At 34.7% G+C, this 19,356-nt stretch overlaps 1 protein-coding gene across 4 annotated transcripts in view; it reads left to right on the top strand.

Annotated features, from left to right (window-relative positions):
* The first annotated feature begins 206 nt into the window (after nt 1–206).
* The window catches only part of MIOS (meiosis regulator for oocyte development), a 34,731-nt gene continuing 15,581 nt past the window's right edge, over nt 207–19,356 (top strand). Inside the window, exons 1-6 of one of the 4 annotated variants that reach the window (XM_039878012.1) lie at nt 209–430; nt 4,249–4,362; nt 5,603–6,944; nt 7,263–7,361; nt 14,352–14,606; nt 16,749–16,918. In XM_039878012.1, coding sequence (XP_039733946.1) covers nt 5,651–6,944; nt 7,263–7,361; nt 14,352–14,606; nt 16,749–16,918 — 1,818 coding nt within the window. In that variant the 5' untranslated portion in view covers nt 209–430; nt 4,249–4,362; nt 5,603–5,650. Of the gene's footprint in view, nt 431–4,248; nt 4,363–4,866; nt 4,958–5,602; nt 6,945–7,262; nt 7,362–14,351; nt 14,607–16,748; nt 16,919–19,356 lie in introns of those variants that run through there. The other 3 variants (XM_039878014.1, XM_039878011.1, XM_039878013.1) reach the window with 3 other exon arrangements.

The raw sequence follows: 19,356 nt of genomic DNA, 5'->3' as shown, positions 1-19,356 counted from the left end.
AAAATTTAAACTGATCAAGTTAAAGCGTGCGAACCGCTTGTAAACGAGAAGCCGGCCCCGCGAAGCCCGCGGGCGCGCACGCGAGGGAAGACGCGGGGGAAGACGCGGCGGGCTCCAGGGGCGGGGCCAGCGGGAGAGGCGGGGCCTGCGGGAGAGCCGGTGCGCTCGGGCGGGGGCGGGGCCTCCCGGCGGTGACCCCGCCCCGAGGCGGTGCGACTCCGGGCTCGCGGGCGGGGAATTTCCCTGCCAAGGCCGAGGCGCCCCTGCACGCTACGAAGCGCGGCAGCGGGGTCGTGAGTCCCGGCCCGGTGTCCCTAAGTTACTGGCCGCGCCGCCGCGGCCGCCATCTTGCCCGCGTCCGGACTCCCGCGGCGGCGGGGGCGGTGACCAGGCCGGAAGCGGCTGTGCGGCGGCCGCGCTGCCTCCTCAGGTCGGTGAGTGCGGCCCGGGCCGCGTCTCCGCTCTTCCGAAAGGGAGGCTCGAGTCGAGGGCTCAGGAGCGCCGAGGCCACCTCGAGGGGCGCGGGCGGGAGCGGGCCTGGGGGCCGCCTCGGAGCCCCGGCGCGGGGTTCGCGTCCGCGATGCGGGATAACCGCGCCGGGCCTCGGAGCTGCAGGCTGCCCGAGGGTGCGCGGGGTCCTCCTCAGGCGCTGGGGCCTCGCTGCAGCGGCGGGTTTGTGCGGAGCTGCGTCCTCGCGGTGGACTAGGGGCACAGCCAGGTGTCTGGAGTGTGGGAGTCGCCCTCATTTTCCTGGTTTACCCGGAATAGCAACGTGCCCGCTTCTGTTGTACTCTATCAAATACTTTGTAAAGGGCCTGTCACTCGGTTAGCTCTGTTCTCTGCATGTAGGAGTAATGAAAATTCCACAAGAGGATGAATAATGCCTCTCATGTGTGCCACGAGCATTGTTAAATTGCTTAGCAAATGACTGCCTTTCCAGGCCTTTTGTTTAACTTATTTTAAGGGAAATTTGGATATAGATAACAATGCATCTCGTTGAAGATGGTCTTTATGAAAATTCTTGAAACTGCCCCTTTTATTGTCATGGTAAGAAAATTAGAAGACAAAAAAAAAGATGTAAAAGGGTGATTGGACCCTTGTACACTAAGTATTATAGATCTTCATAGTCCCGTAGCTACACGGGGTTGAGGTGTGCTGTCAGTGTAAAATACACATTAGATTTGCAAGACCTGGTACCGAAGATAGTAAAAGTTCTCAATTTTTACACTGATTACATGTTGAAAAAACAATATTTCAGGTTAAATAAAACATTGTAAAATTTAATTTCTTCTATTTTTAATTTTTAAATGTGGCTACTAGAAATTTTACATCATGTGGCTCACTATATTTTTATTGGACGATGCGGTTATAGATGTCTGGTGAGAAACCAAATCAACATGGCTTTCATTTGCTCAGAAACCATTGACAGGAAGTGAGCAATTGTTAAACTTGAAGGTGAGGATCTAAGTATAAGCTGTAATTGTTGCAGATCCCACTCCTTCCTCCCCTTATTTTTCAGTGTCTCCAACATTTTAAAACATTAAATTTCAGGAATGTTTACGGAATTTGTAGCGATACAGCTCTATGATGCGAAGAACTCATTTGATTGTCATAACTTAGTGAGATGAAAGAAAACAGGCTAGCTTCTATCCCCATTTTATAGTTTTGAAGTATTAAGAGACTTGTTAGTGAGTGGCTAGAGGTCTTCTGACTCCAGGCTCAGTTTTTTTTGCTCTCTACCATATTCCCATTGATCTATGTTGATGAGCCAGGATCCATCTGTATTGTGTGTTGGATTGTAAAGAAGTACATTTCTTAAGAGTGTACTTATAGATGCACCTCTGTATTCAAGCCTAGCTTATGGTGTGTAACTTGGGCAGTCACACAAGGCCTGTCATTTAGAAGGGCTGGCACTTGGTTTAATGCTCTGCTGTTAATTTTTGAACAAAGAGTTTATGTATTTTCATTTTGGACTGGGCCCTGCAAATGATGTAGCTGGTCCTTTCTCTATGCATTAGTCTAGGGTGGGAGTTGGGAAGTGTTGGACAAGAACCAAAACATCTGGTATTCATTTTACTCCTATGCAAAATGAGACAGATTTGCTAGTCTGTAACTCTCAAGGTCTGTGATTCTGTATGAATTTCTATAATCAGATTTTGTAGATGGTAATATAAGTATTTTACATGCATAACACCAGAAGAAATGCTGATGATTCTCCATTGAGAGTCCTGTAAATTGAATAGTTTTAAAATTACAGTGACACTTTCTATTTGTTGTTTAAGATAAATTTTTTCATGTGACTTTAAATTTTCTTACCATATATCATTCATGTAAAAACTGGTTTTGAATGGAAACCTAGATTAAAAATATGCTTATTTAAGCATTTATCTTTTAGCGAGATAGGAAGATGGGCCAGATCTTCCAATTAAGAAATTTCCTCTCTTTGTGAGGGTATTAATATGAACCCTTACGTGACAATACTTGTTACTTTTTGTTTTCTTAGCTACTTCCTATTACACGAGGTGCCTCTCTTCCTTCTCAAATTTTAAATTATCTTTAAGATTGGACATAACTTCAGCACTAGAATACAGGCTTTGTGAGACCATTATGTTAGTCTACTTGTGCCGCCATAACAAAATACAGTAGACCCAATGGCTTAAACAACAGAAATTAATTTTTTCAGAGTTCTGGAGGCTGAAGGTCTGAGGTCAGTATAAAAGCATGGTCCAGTTGTGGAAAGAGCCCTCTTCCTCGCTTGCAAACAGCTGCCTGTTGGCTGTGTTCTCACATAGTGGGAAAGAGAGTTTTGGTGTCTCTTCCACTGTTTAAAAGGGCACCAGTTTTATTAGATCAGGGCTCTACCCTTATGACCTCATTTCACCTTAATCACCTCCTTAAAGGCTCTGTCTCCACTATAGGCAAATGGGGGATTCGGGCTTCAGCACATGAATTTTGCGGGGGACACAGTCCATAGAAACCAGGGACTTTATCTGTCCCCGTTCACTACTGTGTTCATAGCATTTAGAACAGAGTCTGGAACATAGAAGAGGCCCAATAAATACTTAGAGTAAATGAAAGTGTATTAGCATGATACCCTCAGAGTGGCTCACTGTGGTCTCGTGCCTATCATTGAAACCAGTTATGACAGTGGGCATTTTGCTTTTGGGTGGACCCAGACTCTACCAGGCAGGGTAATGGGTAGAAGCATGAGGAGATTGTTAAAACTTGGAGATAGCACTGAGAAGTACCGGAGGGAGCATTTGACAAATGCATTTGTTTAACAATTATTATGTATCTACTGAGGGCCAAGCTCTGTGCTGTACTAGAGGTACAATGGAGGGCAAAAGATTTTACATGCTCTTACGGAGATTATAATCCAGTAGGAGAGACAGAGAGGCCTATTTAAAGGGAAGGAATACTGTTCAATGAAAGTATATATCTAAGTAATTTGATGTAGACTGGGGAGGGATCGAGGATGCTTGATGTCAGGCTTAAGTAGGTTTTAATGTTAACTTGGCCAAGAAGGGAAGGAAGAAGGCTGCAACCAAAGGGACCAGTATTTGCAAAGGTATAATGGGGGTGGTTTACATTCTAGGAATTGAAAATGATAATGTAGCTGGAACATCATTAGCAAGATGGAGAATGGTGTGCCTTGAGGCTGGAGCAGTAGACTGAGGCCAAACATTTAGAGTTTTATAGGTTATTTTGAAGATTTGGAACTCTACACTAAGCATTTAGAAACCATTACAGGGTTTAAGCAGGGGTTAGATAACCTGGTTAAGTTTGCATTTTAGAAAGATCACTTTAATAGTATATAAAGATGAATTTCATAAAGGCCAGAGTGGAAATAGGAAGAAAACAATTGCTGAACCAGCACTACAGGCCAGACATGTTGTATACCTTAATTTCTTATGGAGTCAGTCTGCAGAGCCATGAGACTTGGCAGCCTCATGGAGAGGAGGAAAGAAGACATTAAATAATAGGATTTTCTAGGGTTATAGAAGGCAAACGCAAAATGTCAAGGAAGTGAAGAAATTGAGGATGTTAGTAAGAATATAATTGATTGATCTTGGATTTCAGAATTGTTAAGGAAAAAGCCATTATAAGAATTCTTAGAGATTTTTCCTAGTTATCTAAATTTTATGTCTTTTGAAATTCTAGACTGATAATTCCTGACGGAAACTTTTACAAGATCAAAAAGTAAAGCAGGTATTATCGAGTTGAATTTATTTAGTATATCTTTATTAGGAGTCCATGCCATGCTTCACATCTGGTACAGGGGGTAGAGAGATGAATGAACCATAGCTTCACCCTTTAAGAAATGACAACAGTGTTGCGCAGATACCAGTTGCCACAAAGATTGTAAGTATCTTTGCTCATTTTTAATCCAGATTGTAACCTCTAGCCAGATTTGGTTAGAAACGTTTACATTTTTGTAAGTAGCTTTTATTAATAAAATACCATTTTTAGCATAGATATTTTTTAGTTTGTGCTTAAATTATTATAATCTTTTCAAAAATTTCATTTTAATACTTATTTAAAGTTTATAGAATTGAAAACTGAAAGAGCCTCTAATGATCACTTAATTCATTTTCACAAAGTGCAATGTATGTATTTTAGGTACACACAGTGTGCAATTTTAGGTAAAACAAGCATTTTTAATAGTTATATTTATTTTAATGTATTTTAGGGAAAAATATACTTAGAATATCATGCCTATGATTCATGGACTTTATGATGAACTTAAAATCAGTTTTCAGTTTTAAAAAATGAGCCAATTTAAAGAAAAAAAATAACCTCATAGGTAGTACATGAATGACTGAAGTTTGAGGAACACTAACCTAAACCAATTCTTATGTTGTGTAGGTGAGAAAACAAAAGGACTCCCAAACACAAATGGCTTTCTCTAAGGCATGTAGCTAATACATGTCAGAGCTAGGAATAGAACTCAAGTCTGGTTAGTACCTTCTAGTGTTTCTAATGCCATAGGACTACTTATTGTTGAAAGCTAAGAAAGAGACCTCTGTCGTACTAGGCATTGTATTTTAAGTCTTTACTGTCTGTTATGGTGGCCATTTGTGGCTACTTATATTAAAGTTAAGTAAAATTTGAAATTAGTACTATTTATATTTCCAGTGTTTGGTGGCACACTTGTGGCTAGAAGTTACCATATTGGACAGTACATATATAGAAAATTTCTATCATTGCAGAAAGTTCTAGTAGATAGTGCTAGAACATGATTTGTAAGACTTTAAAATTTTACCCCCTTCAAAGAGATGATACATATTAATTTACTCACCACACTGAAGTTATTTTAACCCTGATGTTAAATTGGAGGTACTAGTAATAGTGCAATTAAGATCATTGATCATGGGAAATAAAGCCAGAATGGAGTTCTTAGATTCTCACCAGTTCATCTTATTGGGGGAACAACTTCTTCTCTTTTATCAATAAATATTGTCTTGAATTCATAGCATATAGAAGAAATATAAATATATTGAAAAATAGAGTACCTGTATAGAGAATTTCCTAACTTTCTGAATAGTTTATTCAACTTAGAATTATATTTTGTTAACATTTTAAACTCTTTATTTTTAAACAGATATTCAATGAATGGACCTGACTGGACACTTTGAGCACATCAGTAATCATGAGTGGTACCAAACCTGATATATTGTGGGCACCACACCAGGGCGATAGATTTGTTGTGTGTGACTCAGAACTGAGCCTTTATCATGTGGAATCTACTGTGAATTCAGAGCTCAAAGCTGGATCTTTACATTTATCTGAAGACTCTGCAGCTACATTACTATCAATAAATTCAGATACACCCTATATGAAATGTGTTGCCTGGTATCTCAATTATGATCCTGAATGTCTCCTAGCAGTTGGACAAGCAAATGGTCGGGTTGTACTTACAAGTCTTGGTCAAGATCATAACTCAAAGTTCAAAGATTTGATAGGAAAAGAATTTGTTCCAAAACATGCACGACAATGCAATACTCTTGCATGGAATCCATTGGATAGTAACTGGCTTGCTGCTGGTCTAGATAAACATAGAGCTGACTTTTCAGTGCTAATTTGGGATATCTGCAGCAAATATACTCCTGATATAGTCCCCATGGAGAAAGTGAGGCTTTCAGCAGGTGAAACTGAAACAACATTATTAGTAACAAAACCACTTTATGAATTAGGACAGAATGATGCTTGTCTCTCTCTTTGTTGGCTTCCAAGGGACCAGAAACTTCTCCTTGCTGGTATGCATCGTAACCTAGCCATATTTGACCTTCGGAATACAAGCCAAAAGATGTTTGTAAATACAAAAGCTGTTCAGGGAGTGACAGTAGACCCATACTTCCATGATCGTGTCGCTTCCTTCTATGAAGGTCAGGTTGCTATATGGGATCTTAGAAAATTTGAGAAGCCAGTTTTGACTTTGACTGAGCAACCAAAGCCCTTAACAAAAGTAGCATGGTGTCCAACTAGGACTGGTCTGCTTGCCACTTTAACAAGAGACAGTAATATTATTAGATTATATGATATGCAGCACACACCCACTCCTATTGGTGATGAAACTGAACCCACAATAATTGAAAGAAGTGTGCAACCTTGTGACAATTACATTGCTTCCTTTGCTTGGCATCCAACAAGTCAAAATCGAATGATAGTTGTAACTCCCAACCGAACAATGTCTGACTTCACTGTTTTTGAAAGGATATCGCTTGCCTGGAGCCCAATTACATCTTTAATGTGGGCTTGTGGTCGTCATTTGTATGAATGTGCAGAAGAAGAAAATGATAATTCTTTAGAAAAAGACATAGCAACAAAGATGCGCCTTCGGGCTTTATCAAGATATGGACTTGATACAGAACAGGTGTGGAGAAACCATATTTTGGCTGGAAATGAAGATCCACAGCTCAAGTCACTCTGGTATACACTGCACTATATCCTTTGTGTTGTATATTTTGAGATGAATCACATGTTATTGATGTTTACTGAAAGATCAGTCTGTAAATATGCTGAATGTTTTATATGCAAATATAAAGTTACATAATACTAAAATTACAAAGTAAAACTGTTTAAAACTGTTGAACTTGAAATACTGCTTTACAGGTCATGTAGGTGGAAGAAAGTATGTCTCTAATAAAGTAGAACCACCTTGCACTGATGCTTATTATGAATTGGCTTCAAATCAAAAGTAAATTTAGCTTTGAAATATTTTATTATGCATCTTCAGTAGTATTTCCTATGCATTTAAATACTTATGAAGCAGTATACAGAAGACATGGATCAGAAATCTCCAGGCAACAAAGGATCATTGGTTTATGCAGGAATTAAATCGATTGTAAAATCATCTTTGGGTAAGAAAATTTTATTTTCTGCAATATGTTTATAATTTTTATACTCTTATTTTTTTCTCATTATTTAATTATTTCAGGATAATATACATAACTATTCCTCCTCCCCTTTCTTTTGGTTTCTGATTAGATAACTTAGTGAATTGTTGACTTAAATGCATAATTGTTTTTATATCCAAAATCCTATTTGGAGGGAGTCTTGGTTCTTTGAAGTGATATTGACATTAAATCCACTTATTTATTTTATTTTCCTCCTTTTATTTTTTAATTTTTTAATTACAGTTGGCATACAATATTATATATTAATTTCAAGGATGCAGCATAGTGATTAGACATTTATATAACTAATGAAATGATCGCCCTGATAAATCTAGTACCCATCTGACACCATACATAGTTATTATATTATTGACTATGTTCCTTATGCTATCTTACATCTCCGTGACTATTTTGTAACTGCTGATTTGTACTTTCATTCATTTATTTAATGTTATTTTTTTTGAAGACTCACTTTAAGATGTATTATGTTAGATGATTTATAGGATCTTGGTTGTTAGTTCAAATTTTATCACAGGATTTTGCTTTTATAGAAATTAAATAAAAAGATTTCTAACTGAAGGAGACTCTTTTATTTTGCTGCCTGCTTTCACTTAGCTATCTAATGGCGAGGTCCATGTAACTATGACTTGAAGTATGATCTTATCTAAAGGAGTCATACCTGAATAGTCCTTGATGATTGAATGAATGCGAATTAATATAGGACTGAAATTGATAAACTGTTTAAGAGTAAAGATGATAAAAGAACCAAACTTATTTTTTTCACTGACTTCTTTAAACAATTGTTCTTACTGTTTTAATTAGAATTAAATTGTACCTTATGTTTTAATTATGTCCCCAACCGAGGATTCAGTATATAGTTTTTGATGGCAGTCAAATTTGAGCCTGCTGGTAGGAGAAGTTATAAATTCAACTTGATTTTTAATACAACTTGCATGAATACTATACAAATAATGCTAAATAAAATGCTATTTTTTAATAATAGGTTTAGCATTTTAATTAAACTTACAATTTTTTTAAAGGAAGGACTTTCACATTACTTTGGTTTACATTGCCAAAGATGCATTAGACTACTTATCTGACTTGTTTCATTTTGATTTTCTCTCATTAGCTCTCTACCAAAAAAGTAACTTATTATAAATAATGAATGAGTTCAATTAGAAACTTCTGTTTTTTATTAATATAAGTAAAAGGGAAGATATACTGTATTAGCCCTATAAATGAGCCTGAATACTACGGTTCATGATTTTAGAACCACTGCTGCAAAGAATTAAACACCAAGTTTATAGAAATTTTAGTATTTTAGCTGCATAGTAGGTCAGACCACATTGCATTCTCAATTATTCTGAGGCTTGTTGTTGTTGTATTTTGATCTATTTTAGGGAAAAGTCAACAAACTATCTTGAGGAAAAGCAAGGGGAAAAATGTAATATCTATATATAGTTTCTGATGCAGTAGAGGGAAACAGTATTGTGACTTGAGTCATGAGTAGTCTTCCCCTAAACTGAAAAAGACTACTGTTGAAAGATTTCCTCTTTGCTAGACTTACAGCTTTTGGTTTGGTTTGGTTTGGTTTATATATTTTTTGTTTCTACAATCCAAAAGTAATAAGTAGAGAAATGACTGTCAAAGATGGTAACCTTGGTTTCAATATTTTATTTGGCCATACTTTCTCTAATCGTATCTTTAATAATTCAACACATAGTAAATCAACACTCAGAGCCATCTTGCCCACAGTAATTTATTAGAGCACACAGCTATATTTTAACTTAGGTGACAAATTAGATAGATAGATAGAGATAGATAATAGATATAGATACATATAGTTCTTACTATGTATTAGACATCATGCTAGTTGCTTTCTCTATGTTACTTTACTTATTACAACTAAATTTATTCACTTATTCAGCAGATATTTATCGCTTGCTCAGTATATGCTAAGACATTTTAGGAACTGGAGACATAACTATCAACAGTATAGATAATGTCTCTTCATGGATACTGAACAAGATAGCTATCATCCCTTCTCTTGGAAGTTTACATTCTAGTTCAGATTATGGACAGGTAAATGGGAAGTTATAACATGAAGAAGAATAGACAGTTATGTATAGAAGAATTCCTAGTCTGGTTGTAGAGTTTAGGGAAGGCTGCCCAGAGGAGGTAAAGGCAAAGACAAGGTCCAGACAGGGAGCAACATATGCGGTGAAACCAGAGCAGAGAGAGCATAGCATGCTCAGTATTGCTAGAACAGAACATGAGAAAGTGAAGAAAGAATGAAGACTGGAAAGGTAAGCAGTGGATAGCTAAGGACTTAGAAGTCATAGTAAGGATTTAGGGAGATTTATCCTATAACAAAGAGAATCCAAGGAAAGATTTTGAAGAGCAGTGACAGAATTAGATTTGTGTTTTAGAGCTGTCACTCTTTGTGAGGAGAATGAAGGAAGATCAATATTGATAGCAGGGACCTCAGATAGAAGCCACAGTAATCAAGCCAGATACGGTGTTCTTACTAAGGTTAGTGGCAGAGAAGCTAGAGAAATATGGATGAATCAGAGATTGGGACAAAATTTAATGATTAATTGGATAAAGGGGATGGAGGAGAAGGAAAAGTGAAAGCGCACATATATTTAGCTTAGGAAACCGGATTAATACTGGTTAGATAATAATAGGGAGAGAAAAAGTTTATTATGGAGTAAGTTGAATTTAAGATAGCTAGATGGAGATGTCTAGTGGGTAAAAAATTTAGGTTGAATTGAAGTCATCCATTTAAAATAAAGTCAAGAAATTCAACTATACGAAGGAGGATGAAAAGTAAAACAGTAGCAGCCAGAGAAGCTGGGGTCAAAGGAGGGCTCTTGTGTTGCTTTGTTTTCGTTTTTAATATGAAATTGATTTAAGCATGTTTAGATGCTAATGTAAGGAGCCCCATAGGAAGAGGTTGAAGATGTAGAGAAAAGGGGATGAAGAGAAAAATTCTTAGGAATGGGAAGGAATGGGATCCAGAGCTTTAGGTAGGAGGATGTACACCTCCTTATTTGTTAGAGGAAAAGGTGAAAGGTATGCAGGTTGCTTAAGGTTCAGTGACCAGAGACAGGTTTTTCTACCTGATGGCTTCTCTTTTCAAAATGTAATAGGTTTGCTTGTTGAGAAAGCAGGGAGCGCGTAGAGAAAAGATGAGAGAGAGTTGTCTTGAGAAACATGGGAAGATTGTGGGGCAATGTCGTTTTACCAGAGGAAAGAATAAAGAACAATAGGGCAAGAGAATTAAGGATATTGGCAAGAGAATGATTCATTTGTTGGTCCTTGGTATCCAACTTGGATAGAGAGGAGAATGACAGAAGACTGGTGAGTAAAAATATGAGTGGTCAAGAGATTGTAAGGTGGAAGAATATAGAAGTGAGATTTCTGGAAGGCTTTGAGGCTGTGGTTAGAAATTGGTTCTTGTGGTAGAGGAATAGTTTGGAGTGTGTTCATGAAAGGATTGGTTAATCTTGGAGCTGCTGACCGCTGGAGATAAGGAAGCGAAGGAATGAAGAGGCTAGTTTATTGGGCTGACTTAAGTGTTGAAATCAACCAGGATGTAGCGAATGCATACTCTGAGGGAATGTCTTATAGAGCAGTTTTCACAGAGTTGTCACTAGGTACAATCTCTTCCTTTTAAGATGGCAGAAAATTGCATAATAAATTATGGTCAGCTTTCTAACATGATGAAAATATTTTTCATAATTAAATGGTAAACTCTGATCTAGAGAACTCATCTATTCAGAATTACTTCAAGGAACAAAATAGCTAGGATTTAGTATTTTTAACAACAAAATGTTCTTATAAACACTGGATAATTTTACTGCTTTGTTATATAGTTGTAAAAATGCAACAAATTAATATCTACAAATAGCATAGTGTCTTATTGCTTGGTATAGTATATGAAAAAAAATTTTAATGTTTTTTTAATGTTTAAGTGGACTTGTTTCTCATACAAAACCTCAGTAAAATGTTGATTCTATTTTTTAAATATAGGACAATCTCAAATTTAGGGGATACAATTTTGTCATTTTAGTATTGCATAACATGCGTAGATTTTAATTTTTTTCAGAGATTGTTAAAATTATATATTTAAAAATTCATATGAAAAAGTTCACATACGGATTTATTTCCTTCAGTAATAAGTTGTTCATATTTGTTCACTGGATTTTTAAAAATTCATACGTGTTAAAAATCATAATATAACTACTTAAAAACTGACAATAATATCACATAGCTTATTTGCTAAACCTAATTACCTGTAGCATAGTTATAAAGCAGTAAGAAGGTCTCTGAGCAGCCCAAATTTTCTACCTACTAGGAATGAACTCTTTGGATTCATTTGATCTCTAATCCGTGACGTAATTTCTATAAAGTAAGAACTCTAAGAAACAAATATTAAACTGTGAGGAACCATTTGAAAAATAAATTGCTCCTTTTTGTTCACCTGTTTTAAAATTGTTATTTTTACCATTAATTAGTTAATATCAGCATTAAATCCAAAATTAATAGTGGTGATATGAAAATAGATACTTTATAGTATATCTGTAGCTTATTCAACCTGAAATTTAATGACTACATTTAGCTAAGCAATTTAAATTTGTTATTTGTTATTTGTTATGTTTTGTTTAATTTTTAATGTGTTTGAATAACATTGTCATTTATCATTCAGAATTTTCTCATAGTTCTTAAAATTTCACTTTGAGAAGCTAAAAGTGATTCTTGTCTGGACTGATTTCCCTCGTGGCTGCAACTAGAGCAGGATCCTTCCTCATTTTGATGGGCAGGGGGTTCTCTTAAAGAAAGAAAACTTCTTTTCAGCATTCTCCTCCTAACTCCTTGAACTGAATTGGTAACAGTTTCCAATACTAAGGTTAAAAATAAGTAATTTTGAGTGTAATTATTTCGCTTTTTTAAATTTCCAAAAATTTCCAAATAACTCATCTTGAAACTTTTTCATAAAACAATGATATTTGGTTTAAAATATGTCCCAAAATGCTGTAGACTTTTGCCACAACCTAACAACCATATAATGAAAAAAGTTATTTAAAAGTTGAATTAGGTATGATGGAGAATTTAGACTTTTGCTATGTACTAATTTTCCTGTTCCTAAGTGTTTAGACTAAGTGAATTTTAAGAAATAATGCTTTGCATTATATATAATATATATATTTGACTTGGAAATGACAACTGATTTTTAATATTTTTTTCATTTTTGCTTGTGTTTTTCCCTTAAAGCTTTGATCAGACTATTGCTGAAGTCAACTTTGGACAATATATTTATTTTCTACAATTTGCGTTTGTTATCTCATTTCCATGTGTCTAGCTTAATTAGGTCATCTGTTCAGGGTCTCACAAGGCTAAAAGAAGGTGTTGGTTAGGCTTTGTTTCCTCCTGGAGTTTGGAGTACTCTTCCAAGCTCATATAGGTTGGCAGAATTGGTTCTTTAAGGTTGTAGGACTGAGGTATCCTTGCTGGCTATCAGCCAAGGAACTGCCTTTGGCTCCTAGGGGCTGCCGACACTTCCTTGCCACATGGCCTTCTCACAGACCCTCTCACAACATGGCAGCTTTTACTTCCAGTTCAGGGGGAGAATCTCTTTAATGATCTCCAGACTCTCTTTTAAAGGATTCACGTGATTAAAACAGGATAATCTCCCTCTGATTAACTCAGAATCAACTGAATAACAACCTTAACACCCACAAAATGCTTTCACTTGTACTATATTCTGTTATTTAGAAGGAAGTCACAGATTCCACTTGTAGTCACGGGGCAGGGATTATACAAGGGTGTGGTTACCGGGGAAGGGAGGTGGGGTAGAAATCGTGGAGCTCGTCTTACAATTCTCCTTACTACAGACAAGTTGAGTTATTTCTTAAAACACTTTTTTGTTATTGACCTAATTATTTAAAATGTATAATTACTATATTTTATGCAATTATATAAATGTAGAATTATCGTAAATTACCGATTTAAATTACTGCTAATAAAAGATGTTTGTAATGTTGGCTATCCTTTCTGCCTAATTTCTAATTCAGTTTATTCTGGAAATCCTTTTTGTTAAAGTAACAGGTAATTTCATGATGACAATTTCACTGGCAAAACTTTCTAGAACATTTAAGAATTTGAGTTGCAATTAAATAGGGTCCTGATTTTGTCTTTATTTATTTAACTTTTATTTGGCACCAAGTATCATCCTAAGTGAAATTATCCTGTCATTAGGAAAAACTGCCTCAATTGCAATCTAAATAATGCTACAAGAATTGTTTAGATTCCTTATGAAAAGAGAATGAGAATATAAAATCTGATTCAGTAAGAAGGGAAAAATTTTCAAATCATTCCTGTTGTATTTTAGCTTTAGTACTTACCTGAAATTTTCAAAGCACTTTGATATTTATGATCTCATTTTTTGATATATATGTATACATACATACATAGAGACAGAAAGGTGGGGAGGGAGAGAGAGCATCTGCTGGATCTCAGGCACTGGGAATACCTTTCAAATAAAATAGACAAGATGCTTGCCCTTTTGGAGCTCATGTTCTAGTAGAAAAGAGATGAAACTAAAAAATGAATTAGTAAAATATGGGAGCTTATGTTTGTGCTAAAGAAAATAGAGGAAACTGATTAAGTTAGATAGTAGCAAGTGGCACCCTATTTCAGATTTGTTGGTCAGGGAGGCTTCTCCAAAGCGGTGATTCAGCTTAGGCTTTGACTGTTATTCTAAATAGCTCTTTTTGATAATTCAAGACAGTGTCCTACTTGGTAACATGTAAAATATTTTTGCTGTCATAAAATTGTGGCTGGGAAGTTGAATATTCAAAATCTGATGAAATATTTCTCTATAAAACTGATTTTCCAAATATATTAAAAAAATAATAAAGCAATTAATACAAAAAATGTTTCTTGTTTTAGGAATGGTGGAAAGCAGCAGACATAATTGGAGTGGGTTGGATAAGCAAACTGATATGCAGAATTTAAATGAAGAGAGAATCTTAGCTTTACAGCTTTGCGGGTGGATAAAGAAAGGAACAGATGTAGATGTGGGGCCATTTTTGAATTCCCTTGTACAAGAAGGGGAATGGGCAAGAGCTGCTGCCGTGGCGTTGTTCAACTTGGATATTCGACGAGCAATCCAAATCCTGAATGAAGGGGCATCTTCAGAGAAAGGTATTAGGTTATATTCTAAGATACTTGCAGGATTCATAGAATCCTTTAAAGAAAAGATGCTGATAATTTCCAAAAGTCTAATTAATATATTTATGTAAGGTTTTAAAAAGAAATTAGCACAGTACTATATAAAAGTAAATACTAGCCCATCCCTTTTGTTTATGCTTTGGTTTAAGTTGTAAAAAAGGAAATGTGTCAGTTGTCATTTTAATAATATAAGGAATGCTCATGTGTCCATTTTTAGTTTTTTCCTTTAAAGGTAGTTCACATACATTTTTAAAATGTATTTTCTTGGAGATTAGGACTACTTTAGTTTGCAAGCATTTTTATGGCAAACATTTGACTTTTATTTTTTATCTTTTGGATGGTTATTGGTTGACTTTTACGAAACTCTGAATGACATTTTTATTTAGATTAATATAGATTCTTATAAAAAGTGATATTGATCAGCAAAAATGCTTATACTTGAATCTAATGATTTAAACATCATTTCCACTTAATATTTAAAAAGGAAGAAACAGTAAGATGTAATAAAGTTTTTACTCTAACATTTTGCAAGAGAATACTCAAAGAAATAAGTCTTAATCCAGAAATTCATTGTTTTTTTCTTATCAGGAATACTCACTTGAAAATTCTTAAGATGTATATAGCTATCAATTTTTAATACATCTAGCAAATTATTTCTAGTATTTAGAATACTTAATTCTTATTTGCTGGTCCATTTTGAAACCATTACAGTTCTGTTGTACCATTGAGAAAAACATGAAATTAACTGTAATATATTTACTTGCAATCTAAAAGTCGAAAAAGCTAATATTTTGCCCAGATTGACCTCTTTTCCTTCCCTTTTGCTGTCTTCCCCATTTGAGATTGCAATAGAAGACATGTGCTGATGGAAAAATAATTGATATTTAAAGCCATTTCTTAATTATAATTTTGCTATGACCTGAGAGCATGATGCTTCCCTGTCGTGTGTACCTGGAATATTTGGTGTTAGCTTTGAACGCCCCTACTAATAATAAGGGAAAAGTATTCTAATGATTTTAATAATTTGGCTAAGGACTGAAGGAAAGATTTTCCTGAGTCAAATATTCCTTTCCATTTGGAAATAAATTGTTCTAGGCAGGATTCAAGGAAGATATTTCTTTGTTTTTTTGTTTTAATCATTAGAGACTTTATGATTTAATAAAGTAGGCAGAGAAAACAAGCACAGAGTAATTTGGGGAAAGTGTGTATAGAAGTGAAGAAGAAGGCTATTAAGAACATAAAGTGGGAAATGCTGTTTTATTTGGAAAATAAAATGATTAGGATCAGGAAACAAGCTGCTATAATAAATGTAGAAAAATACTTAAAAGTTAAAGGTGAGTCGTGTTCTCTTTCAAAGCTAAATTTGTTAGAAGACTAGGCAGCTGTAGGGCTGACTATCAAGTTAGAGCTTATCAGCAGCCGCATAAACTTCTGAGAACAAATGTTTAAAAGACTTAGTAAAAAATGCTTTGTTGCGAATGTCTAAATACAATTCTGTGGTAATTCTGATAGTTAATTTTATCCTAGAAAAATTAAAAGTGTAATAAGAATGCTGAAATACTGGCTTTTGGTTCCTTGTAGTTAGAATAGATGGTAGGTAGATAAGTAAGTAGGTAGGTAGATACCTAGATACCTAGATAGATACATAGATACATAGATACGTAGGTATGTATTACATATTTAGGAATAGGAAAACAAAATAATTCTGAAAATTGCAGTCCTGAGATATAATATTAACACTTTGAAATATCTCAACCAACGTAAATGAACTTGTTGATAAAAGTTGGCCATGATACTGATTGTATGGCTTCACTTTTCTTCATTTAGGCCTTGAGCAATAACATACTATTTAGGAACCTGCCTGGAATGAGGACTTGAAAATTAAAAGATGTCCTGCACAGAGTTTGCAATATGTACAAAAGTTTTATAAAAATGGAAATTTTTGCTTATGGTCCTTTCCAAATTTTCCAATTTGAATCAAAACCCTTATTCTAGTGAGCTTATTTTTCTGGGGATAAAAGCCACCTTCTGATCTTTATGTGTTTACTATTTAAGAACTGGAAGGAGATATTAAGATTTTGATCACTTTGATAAGCAGTTGTTTTTAATATGCAGGTGATCTGAATCTCAATGTGGTAGCAATGGCTTTATCAGGTTATACGGAAGAGAAGAACTCCCTTTGGAGAGAAATGTGCAGCACTCTACGATTACAGTTAAATAACCCATATCTGTGTGTCATGTTTGCATTTCTGACAAGTGAAACAGGATCTTATGATGGAGTGCTGGTAAGCTAACTTCTGTTTCATAAGGCTCTCCTTTTAAGGGCATTTTTATCTAACTGTTAAAATTTTCAAATGTCTGTTGCGTAAAATATTGCTGTGGTTTGGATGCATTTCCTATTATTTGAAATAAAAAAGTGACTTAAACATTTTTTGAGCAACTTTTCTTGAATGTGATTTCTGAAGTAGAGTTAGTTAGTTGATAGGAAACCGAACTTAATTTTTAAAACACTTCAGTAATATAATTTACAGACATAGAAGGAATACAGTTTTATTCTTTAGCTTAAGAACTGGCTCTAGAACTCTACAACTATATAAGCATAAATTTTATATTGAAATATTATTTTTAAAAGTGCATGTGTTTTTGCTAAGTAAATCAGCACATAATCACTTATGGTCAGGATGACCATATATCTTGTCTGAGTTAGTATTTGTCATTCTCAGACATGTTCTAGAACAGTTTGGAAGATAAATTATGTGATCACTACTTACAGTGGACTATTTCATTTTTTTATTATTATTTGGTCTTTTTATTGCTATTTTTTTCTCTTCTGCTTTAATAACCTATGACTACAATTACCAAATAGGTTCTTTATCACAATGTTGAGAAAGAAGGAATAAAGTGAGATTTCCTTATCAGTTTTTGTTATTGTTTCAAGCTTTATGTTAATACCACAACTTTCTTTGCACTGTTGAGCTTCTTTCTAGCACTGAGAAAGCTTTCTAACGTGAAAGTTATTTCTATATTTTCCATCATAACATTTCTTATATACATTGCTCAAATAATTACTTTAAATGTCAGTTCCTAAGAATTTATAAAAACATGTATTTTATTGAGATATCTTAATGAAAATTTTAATAAATGTTGTTAGTGTTCATTTTGGCAATTCCTTAGTTCATATATTTTTCCATTAATTTTAATAAATTACTATTGAACTTTTCTAACAACTTCAAATTAATATCCAAGAGTATACGGGGTTCTTTTTATTTTTACTATTAGTACTCTATTTTGTTAAACAGAAGACTTTATCTTGAAATAAAACGATACTCCCAAGAAATGCTAGAGAATGGAGACTAGAAAAAGAAATAGATTGCTCTAATTTTAAATTGGTAGTTAGAGAATTGTCTAAATATCAAATTCTGTATTTTAAATTAAGTGATCTATTATAAATACTCTTCTTTTTCTATACCTAAATGCAAGTTATTAGGTAAGGGATATCTTATCTTGAGTAGGAAGTTCATGTTTCCAAACTATTTCAAGAGCATACCTAATTATGCTTTATGTGTAAATAATTATAATTAACATTGTTCTTTTAAAAAATTGTTAAGTCTCAATAGTGTAAAGTACTGAATCGGAAAATCAGAAGATAAAGGCCTGAGTTTTTACTCTGCCACAGTTACCTTATCTGGTCAGTTAACTTTTGGGGATTTTAGTTTTCTCAGCTATAAAATGGGACAGATAATATTTATAACTCTTTCCACATCAAAAGTTTTAACACATGCAACTGAATCTAAAAGTTAAATCCAGTTTGTATCAAATGTGTTTACTCTTTAGTGCAGAAACATATATTTGCAAAAATACACTAAGTTAGGTATCAACTGAAGTAGTCTTATGTTTAAAGGAGGAAAACTATTTCATAGAATGACTTCAGTGGAAATAGAAATTTTCTACTTCTAAACTATTTTTGATTTATCACAAAATTGTACCTTTCTACATTTATAGTAAACATTTTTCTTTATTTTTTTTAATCTTTTTTAAAAAGATTTTTTTTTACCCCTAGAATACACCTGGTATTCCTAGGTGGCCTCCCATCCAAGTACTAACCAGGGGCCCGACCCTGCTTAGCTTCTGAGATCAGACAAGATCAGGCATGTTCAGGGTAGCATGGCCATAGACAATATTTTTCAAAATGGTGTTTTACAATATTGACAAGTATACACAAATTTAAGTATACATCATAATTCCTCTGAAAATTTTGTCACAAACCACCTATCAAATAGTATTTTACTATAGTCATGAAATTGTGTTCATTTATTTATAAGGGTATGTTTTAAAACCAACCACTTTATATTTAGAAACATGTATTAATTTTCTTTCTAAATTCAGAATACAATGTATTCTGTACTGGTATAGTCAAACTCTTATCTAGTAGTTCACAGATTTCCTAGACTTGATTAACTTAGCCAAAGAAAGATTTCCTGTTTCCTCAAAATTAGTTTTTATGATGGAAAGATTGCATGGCATCTTAAATTTGATAAACTGTACATCATTGCTTATATTTCCTATTGGAGTTAAGTATTAAGACTGAACTGGAATTTTTAAAAACTGATTTGGTCAGTATTTAAGCAGTAAACTTACTTCATAAGGACAGTAACCTTAGCAGTGAGCTTCCTGAGAATTAGATTATAAAAGGCATCTTAGGGAATCAATGGCTCTGCCATTG

This window comes from Pteropus medius, unplaced genomic scaffold (assembly GCF_902729225.1).
Source record: "Pteropus medius unplaced genomic scaffold, Ma_sr-lr_union100, whole genome shotgun sequence".
Classification (NCBI taxonomy): domain Eukaryota; kingdom Metazoa; phylum Chordata; class Mammalia; order Chiroptera; family Pteropodidae; genus Pteropus; species Pteropus medius.
The sequence above is the reverse complement of the archived record's forward strand: the minus strand, read 5'-3'. Positions and strand labels throughout refer to the sequence as shown.